This window comes from Thunnus albacares, chromosome 23, assembly GCF_914725855.1.
Source record: "Thunnus albacares chromosome 23, fThuAlb1.1, whole genome shotgun sequence".
Classification (NCBI taxonomy): domain Eukaryota; kingdom Metazoa; phylum Chordata; class Actinopteri; order Scombriformes; family Scombridae; genus Thunnus; species Thunnus albacares.
Genome location: NC_058128.1, coordinates 8,851,264 through 8,860,367, shown reverse-complemented (window position 1 = coordinate 8,860,367; position 9,104 = coordinate 8,851,264). Strand labels below are relative to the sequence as shown.

Genomic DNA, 9,104 nt, shown 5'->3' with positions numbered 1-9,104 from the left:
AGTGAATGGAAATCTTAATGCAACGGCAGACAATATTTCAGACAGTTGTAGCAAGACCCTTTCCTGTTTTCAACATGAAAATGCCCCCAAAACAAAGAGAAGTCCATAAAGTTCCAGTTTGGTGTGGAAGAACTTGACTTATTTGCACAGAAACCTGACCTCAACCCCCTCCAGCACCCCTGGGGATGAACTGAACGCCTACTGCGAGCCACAACACCCACGTACTTTGGTCCATGTATTGACATATTGTAGCAGAGGTCATAGTTATGTCTCAAGGCTTCACTTGGGCTGCAACCAATGACTATATTCGCTATTAATTAATACGTCATATTTCAGATGAATCAGTTAAGTGTTAACTGACTTTAAAATGTTTGAAAAGGAGAAGAATGAGCAGCCCGAATGGGATTCAGATAATAGAAATCAAATCTTTACATTGGAGAAGCTGGAACCTACAAATGATTCATAACCAACAGTCCACAGATATAACGCCATAACATAAGACAAGGAAAGACACCAAATTCTGACATTTAAGAACCTAAAACCATCAATTGTTTGGCATTTTTGTTTGACAAAATAGTTGTGGATTAATTTACTGTCGATTGACTGATCGTTGCAGCTACTTTCATCTATTTTTTGATTGGCTGATTCTGTGGAAAAGTTGCTCTGTGGTTGAACTGCTCACACCTCAGATGTATGCCGCCGGTGACGAAGAGTTACAAGTAAACATTGCATTGCTTTAAAGGGTCAAAAGCCAGTAAGGTTGGGAACCACCTGACTAATCAATTAACCGACTAATCGTTTCAGCCGTAGTCTTGACATTCAAGTCCCAAGTAAAGACTTGAACAAGCAATAACCACCAGATTTAATGTCATTTCACAATGGAAACAATAACAGTAGCTAATAGTTTATAAATGTATTACATTTCCAAACCCATTTCATGATAATTCAAACAGCAGCTTTAAAAGAGACAGTTTGCCAGACAACAATAAAGGTGCAGTAGTAGCGTGGTGCAATTAAACCTGAAATGAGATCCAGGCTGTTAAAAAAACAAACAAAAAAAAAACAAAGCAAATGCTACAGAACTTATTAAAAAATCAATTTGAACACCAGCCTGAATGTCTGCTCTGTCTCTGAATACGCTGCTTGTCCAGCCAAGATTTGATTCCACTTTTGGCTGCGGAGTGTAATACACTGTAAGTATTTGAAGTCAAGTGGCTCAAGTCCAAGTAAAGTCAAAGTGATTTACAAGTGTTTTTTAATTTTTTTTATTTATTTTTGTTTTGTCAAAAATCAAATTTGTGACTTGAGTCCACAACTTTTTGCTACGTTTATGCGCTTAATTGGCCTTTTCGTTAAAGCTTGATAACAATAATGAGGCAGCAGACATCACACATCCCACCAGCAGCTTGAAAATTTAAAAAAAAAAAAAAAAAAACATACCTTGTGTCCTTCAAGATTCCTTTGCATAATTTCATATGCACAAGTTATTACTTTGCATACATTAGATGGATGTTATACACCACCTGCTCCGCTTGCTTTTTGCTGGTTTCGGTTAGTGATTTTTTTTTTTTTTTTAATTTTTATTTATTTTTGATTGGGAGAGATGACAACTGCACTCGGACCCCAAAGAGAATGATTTAAACGGCTAGGTTGCAGGAAGGAGAGAGGGAGAGAATATAGATGAAGAGGAGGAGGGTGGAGATGAAAGGAAATGAGCGAAGAGGGACACAGAGAGAAAGATGGGTGACAGGAGAGAGAGAGAGAGAGAGAGAGAGAGAAAGGATGCACCAAAAGCAAAGGGGTTAATTGAAGCCCGGGGGGATGCTGGACAGAGTCATGAATTACTAATGGCTGTTTACACAGCTTGCTGCCAGCCTGTCTAAATGAATCACAGCCACCCTATCAGCCGGGACACAGTCGCCTGTTAGCTCGTATAAGCAAAGTGACTGGGAGGAAGAAGCCATTATCAACTGAGGGACCGGAGAAGGGAGGACAAGACATGGACAAAGAGAGAGAGAGAGAGAGAGAGAGAGAGGGAGGCAGATGAAATATGAAACATGAGATTGAAAGTGAAAATCAGGGGATTTATCAAACTCCACATGCAGTTTAATGAGATGCTTTCTTGTCCCGTCACTCAGCAGGATGGATAGTGACACCTGTCCGAGTGAGAATCCTCAAACATCAAAAAAAAAGGGGAGGGGAAGTGGGGGGGGGGAGATGGTTTAATTTGCAGCTGTTGTTCCTTTAAAGGAGAAGACTATTAGTTTTATGTAATACTGCCACCTGCTGGTTAATAATAGTACATAATCCTTTTCTACACTTAACGGTTTTCTTTCTCCTTCTTTTCTCCCCACAGAGACGGGTAATAATGCCATATAATGTGTGGTAACAGTAAAGCAGTCACACACACACACACACACACAGGTAAGGATCTTATAAGAGTGTATTGTAGCAAATGTGAGAAATTATTGACATCAATCTTTAATTTGATGCTATTACTGCACTACTGTAGACTGAATCATGTGTTTTCCCACCATTACAACCCACTTTATCCCAGATTTTAAAAAATATATATATTATCAGATTATCCTTTAAAGCATGTAAATTGACCTTGTTCTTCTTACAAATTGAAAGTTTAATTCATAAACAATAAAACAAATTGTCACTCGTTTACGTACACGCAGGGGTTTTGTGGTTAAAGCCTTACTTGGTCTGATATGACCGGTAGCTTATGACAGCTAATGTTAGCTAACGATAGCAAACTTTAAATAGATATTGTTGTGTAACTGGTCTTACTGAGTGATTATTTTTATACTTGTGGTCAGACCCCACCTGCTCCACTAGGTCAAAGCGAGTGATGGTGTCTTTAAAGCAGCTGACTGAAGGGAATTTTGGGAATTGTAGGAAAATTCAAAGAGCAACAGCAGCTGTTGTTCAGAAAGAGTCTTGCTTTTGATTTCGGATGCTACTGCTACCACAAGTACTAACAATCGTGCATTTTATTAAGGTTTTTCCTGTTACAACACACTTTAATATCCAGTTTTCCCTTTTTATTTCCCATAAAGTCACTTTAAGGTTGGAAAAGTCGTCTTTTTTTAACAATATCGGCTTGTTCCAACCAGGTCTGTAGCCACAATTTTATGAATACTGATGTCAAGAATCCAAATTCCTCCAAAACCTTTTGACTTTCCATCAAAACCTGACATTTTCTCATTTTTCCCCCCACATTTTAATTGTTAAATGATATTTTTTTTGTAAATCTCATCTCGTTTTATGATGATTTAAATGCTATTTCAAATCCAACCACACTCCCAGGAAAATAATCCTGGTGGAGATTTGCTAAATCCTCTTACGTTATTGAAATGTTATTATATATTTTTTTACCATAAAGGGCCTAATTTAAATATATTAAGTCAAGTACATCAGAATCAAGCCAGAATAAAGCCTGTCATGTGTAATTTCTGTTTAACAGTTACTGTTGCTGAACCATTGCATCAAATGGAAATATTGTAAATTATCTTTTTACGCCAATATCCCCAAAATTCAGATATATTTGATATCTCTGTTAAACTTTGGGATCTCTGAGTTTGTAATGAGTCTTTCTCATTGATTAATTTTATTGGTTAGTGCAGATATGATATGTTTAATGTAATATTTTTCATTTCATTTTACTAGTTTTACATGAATCAACGAGTAATTTAATATATTCAAAATAAATAGCAGTAATAATCACCATGGTAATTATAATCACACATAATGGTGGCAGATTTAGCATATCAAAGCTTGTTCTGTATCTACAGGCGCCTTCCGTAACGTTAATATATCTGTATTGGTCTTCATTAATGCAGCTGATGCCGTATTAATGAATCTGAATCCAACGATTAGAAGAACAAGGTCAACGTTTTCCTCTAAATATTGCTAGAGATGCTTTTGCAGTGAGTGAATGTTTAATAAAAGCATAAGTGTGTGTTTAATTTAAGTGCAGAAGTTGATTTTTATAATAAATGGAGGATGTGGGAGAGGAATACTCCACGGAGCCTTCACCTACTTTAAAATTTCTGCAGAAAACTTAAAATTAAAAACACAGATAGAAAGAAAAAACACAACAAGAATTGCAAAAATGGAAAGCAAAGAAGTTTGAGGCTATTTACTAAGTTTAATCAATTATACGAAGTGCAAACTGGAGGGAATAACAGCTCTGTATTTACTCTTCACTATTCTAAACTACATTAAAAACAGATTTTTACAGTATTTTTGTTCTTGCCTTGCAGGTCTCGCTGCCTTGACGTGATGTTACTTGAGGATCCAGCTTCCCTCTCCTGGTCCAGCTTGCGGCTGGGATGCAGATGCTGATGTGTGGGGAAAGAACAGATCAAAGAAAAAGAAAAAAAAAGGAGGTCTGGAAGAGGCCACACAACCTTGTTTTTGCGGAGACCAGGACGCCCCTCTGTAAAATTACCCTTCTCATTCATCCCAGACTGCTTATTTCTGCAGAACGAATTCTCAAAAACAGACTTTGTCAAGAGTTTTCCTGTGTTGGTTTCGTCACTGCGTCATCTCATCCCCCTCGCCCCCCCACCCCTCGAGTTGTTGAAGCTGAAACGTTCTCCGTGTTGGATGTGAGGACGGTGCCGCTGGTGTGCAGAGAAGAAGACTGTGGTAAATCAGCTCCAGGACACTTGTTGGACAAACACCAAGGAGTGGCAGCCGATCAAATCGAATTAAATCACAACAAATTAACCAGACTTTGACCGACACAAATAAGGACTTAACAGACTTGAGGTCAAAGCTGTCAGATCGTCTTTCTTATCAAGTCAGCGGCGTAGTATAACAAACTCCCTGCACAGGAGTTCGGCTTTGACGTTATGTGACTTTGAACTGATTTGAAGGTGAGTGGAGAGACTGAGAAAATTACAGGTTGTGACCTTTTCGAAACCAACATGCTGGATATACAAACAGAAAACTGTTTTGTTATAATTAAATGTTTGATGTGATAGTATCAGAGGTAGTAAAAATAGAGGTTCTGCTGGTGACAACTAAAAATAAAAAGCACTAAATAGGCGAAAATGTACCAAGTCTGTATCTGTGTATAGCTATATGTTGATGATTACGTCCCTGTACTTTTGTCATGACTTTGAAATGTGCACTTTGAAATGTTCAAGCTATTGGTCCATTATTGGTGTGTGCCATACAGTATCTTGTAATCTAGCAGTATTGTGGAGTACTAAAGGATGACTGTGCTGGGTTATAAGCTGCGGCTGGATGAGTTTTACCCTCTGGTGGCTGTTTTCTGTCATTCTTCTCTCTTTCCCAGCTATACAAAAAAAAGGAATAACACAGATAAGGAATGATGATGAGTCAAAGTTACATTAAAATTTGATGTATACATTTCAACAACTTTAAAGCAAAACTTCGACATCATGGGAGAAATATGCGTACTCACCTTCTGGCGGTGAAATAAGATCCATACTACTCTCATTTCTGTCTGTTAGCCAGCAGTTCATTATCTTAGAAAATATACTGGGAACAGGTAAACAAAATCCACCGACCAGCACCTCTAAAACCCACTAATTAACATCTGGTTTGTTTAACCTGCGCTAAAACTGAAGTGTAAAAAATTGGAAATTCACCGTTTTATATGGGGCTATGGCTATTTCTTGGCACACAAAGTAGGATTAAGTGTCACACGGCGACAACGTCCTTGTGAACGTGCCTCTTCTTACTTTAAAGTGTTATCGTGTCGAGCCCGAAGGAGTCCAGAGGTGTTTGTCTTACTGAGTATCAAACACAACTCCAAAAAGATAACATAACAAGGACTCAATGTACTTTCCATCAGTCACATTCCTTTTTCCCCCCAAAGGTGTGGGTATGATCCCCCCCCTCCCCCCCGCCCTTCCCTCCTCTCTTAAACTCATGACCAGACAAGGACAAAAATGTTGAACCCTTTTCTGTAAGAGTGTGTCCAAATGAGCAACATGGAAAGACAGAAAAATGAAAGTTTGACTCTGAAACATGTGAGATAAAATAAAGAAATGAAAAACATCACTTTTTTTTCTGTTTAAAGGGCTAAAATGATAGTATGTGCACATACTGTTCTACTTTTGGGTCTAGGGCAGTTTCACAGCTACAGTTTCAATTAAAGGGAAATCTTAACGCTGCAGCATGAAATGGTATTTTAAACCAGTGGTTCCCAAACTGGCTGTTGGGAAACCTCAGCTGGTTCGTAAAAAAGAAATCTACGGGGTCATAGGGTGATGTTTTCCCAACTTTTCTCAAATACCTCTTTCTTTCTTGTGAAATCACAGACTGATTACGCCTTCCAGGCCTCCAAAACCATTAAAAAGAAAACATTTTAGAGGGGGAAAACCACTTTGGTTAAACTGCTCGTGACTCATAGACATTGTAAACAAACGAAAAATGTTAGGAACCTCTTAAGTCAGTCGCTTATGCCTGACCTACCACTGTTCTGAAGGTATTTCCAGAATCCTCAAAGACTCTTGTTTGGATGTGGAAAAGAAATCTGTCCACTGAAGGATAAAAAGAGAATTTTAACCCCTTTTCCCAAGTTTGCAACTCAATTTCCTCTCCAGGTGGCCTCCAGCTACTGGTTTTGTTACACAACTTTCTGGGTTTTTCACTCATCGTCGGGTATTTATCTTTTAAGAGAGACTGATGCTTAGTAACTCTAAAGCTGATGTTCTGTTTTTTGTGGCGACAATTTGAGGAAGGCTCTTTGCTGTCTACAGAGTTTGCTTTTCTGAGTTTGGTGTGAAAGAACTTGAGGTTGCGGAGAGCCTTCCCAGAAGAGTGAGAGACATTACGGCAGTAGATTAAGCTCATGGTTTTTGGCAGGAGATGCTCAAAAACCACATCTGGGTGTGATGTTTGCTTGTCCAGATACTTTTGGCCATTAACTTACACAGCATTATTTCAGCGTGGTCAATACTCTAATGCATTTTCACCGAGAGGCATTAAGAGATGAAAGTTTTAATGAGGATGAGGCGCAGCAGTTGTTATTTTTCTTCCACTCTTTCTTCTTCGTTCCTTTCAAAATAAGATGAACTGTAGTATAGATGAATGTGCTGATATACTGTAGAGTAAGAGCTTTAAGTGTTGACAATGCAACTCATTCAAAAACAGCCAGTAAAGGACGTTTAACCTTGATGCTTTCTCAGCTGAAGTGACTGTTATCTTCAGTTAACAGAGTAAGTTGTAGTTTTCCTGTATTAGGAAGAATTTATTCTGCAAAATCATGAGAAATGTATATTTAAAAGGGTACAGGATAGGTTCATGATGGGTTTTGGGCAATCAGCTTGATCTCTTACCATAAACTGAAGCTGTGATGTCAGAAAACGTGTACCAAACATTACTGTTTTAGAAAATAATTCAAGAACTACTCACAGTTAGAGAGAGGGCTGAAGGGAGATCATCTCACTCCAGGTTAAATTCAGAAGGTGAGCGGAGGTTGTGATGCTCGTTACGAAACACACTGAAGGGCAGAAGCGGCATCGTGATCATTTAAGGACCCAGTGGACTCGCCAACGCCGGCCCGAGATGGAAAATATCAGCTCTGACATGCACAGAGGCTCCGGGATCAAAAGGCAGAGATATGCAAGGCCATCTGCTCGCATGAATCCTAACGGCCTACAGGGGGGCTGCGCTCCTCTAACGAGAGAAATTACAGTGTGTGTTAGATGAGCTTACAAGGCTTCAATTAGTCATTTTGTTTAAACGAGACTAAAAGCTTATCGCTATTCTAGCGGCCCCGTGAGGCTGTAATGCTCATTATACACCAGAAAACGCAAGTGATGGATTTTAAATTAGGAGACAACTTTGCTCCTAATTTTGTTTTTAGATCCTCCGAGGCGCCGGAGAAAAAGTCGAGAGGTTTTCTGTCATTTAACTCAAGTATAATTGTAAAGAACTGCATTTCAGAGGGAAATATTGTCCTTACTTCACTACATTTATATGTCATTTTACATACAACAAATATTAACTAATATGATGTACTGTTATAGCTTTAACTACCCAACAGTGTATAAAGTAGTTCAATTTTGTTCCATCTTGACAGCTTCAACATATTAATGCATAACTAATAACCTCAAAACATAATAATATAACTTTGAAATGGGCCGTTCTGCATGAGTACTTTTACTTTTGATACTTAGTGTGTACAGTTTTTTGCTGATATTACCTTTAGATTTGCAGGCTTTTACTTGTAATAGAGTACTTTCTTCCTGAGTGAAGGATCTGAGTGCTACTTGTGGCCAGACTCCGAGAGAAAAAGCACTATGTTGTTGAACTTAGTTTTCATCATTTAAGATGACACGCTATTTTACACGTCCCTTAATTTTATACTAATTTCCTAAAAATGTTTTCAGTAATTTGCAGGGTTTTTTTTTTTTTAGGATATTTTACAGAGATGGTGGTGCACTTTGGTACAAAATTATAAAAAAAACTGATCAAAGTGTTAAGTTGGTCATTGCTCATTATAAATGGGGCTCATATGTAGTTAAATTGCAAAAAAAACTTAATTAGACTCAACAATTCTTTAACAGACAAAATACTTAGTTTTCAGTGTGTAGTTTTGTGTATCAGATGATATATTAGCAATTTAGGTTTTTTCAATAATTTCCTAAAAGTAGCTGCTGTGTAACTGTTAATTTTTTAGGACATTTCTTTGAAAGGTTTATGTGATTTGGTAGTAGATGGGAAATGTGCTCATTATATAGTTTTTAAGAAACAATCTAATATGTTAATATGTAGTTTTACACAAAATTACACACTGAAAAGTTAAAAATGTCCTTAAAAATCAACCATTAAATATCTGCAAATTACTCAAGAAAATACAATTACAGATCTCTCACAAGGCTAAACATCAACTACAAATATGGCTACTTGAAGCTCAGACCTTGACTTTATGTGAAGCGTTTATGTGATTTTATAAATTACTAAAGCAGGTTTTTCCAGCTTTAACCGTCAGCTGTGTTATTAAAACTCTTTGTACTGCCCCTATTCTTCTTGTTTATATTGCCTTTACTTTTCTGTATCCTTCAGCTTTATTTTATGCATTGAAGCACTTTTCTCAGGGTCAACGTTTTATC

The 9,104-nt window shown here is 37.7% G+C and overlaps 1 protein-coding gene across 1 annotated transcript in view; it reads left to right on the top strand.

The window, feature by feature from the left end:
• The window catches only part of lhfpl3 (LHFPL tetraspan subfamily member 3), a 44,519-nt gene extending 38,477 nt beyond the window's left edge, over positions 1-6,042 (top strand). The window contains exons 3-4 of the mRNA XM_044344066.1: positions 2,357-2,424; positions 4,272-6,042. Of these exons, the coding sequence (XP_044200001.1) occupies positions 2,357-2,379 (23 nt within the window). The 3' untranslated portion in view covers positions 2,380-2,424; positions 4,272-6,042. The remainder of the gene's footprint in view (positions 1-2,356; positions 2,425-4,271) is intronic.
• Positions 6,043-9,104: the final 3,062 nt, after the last annotated feature.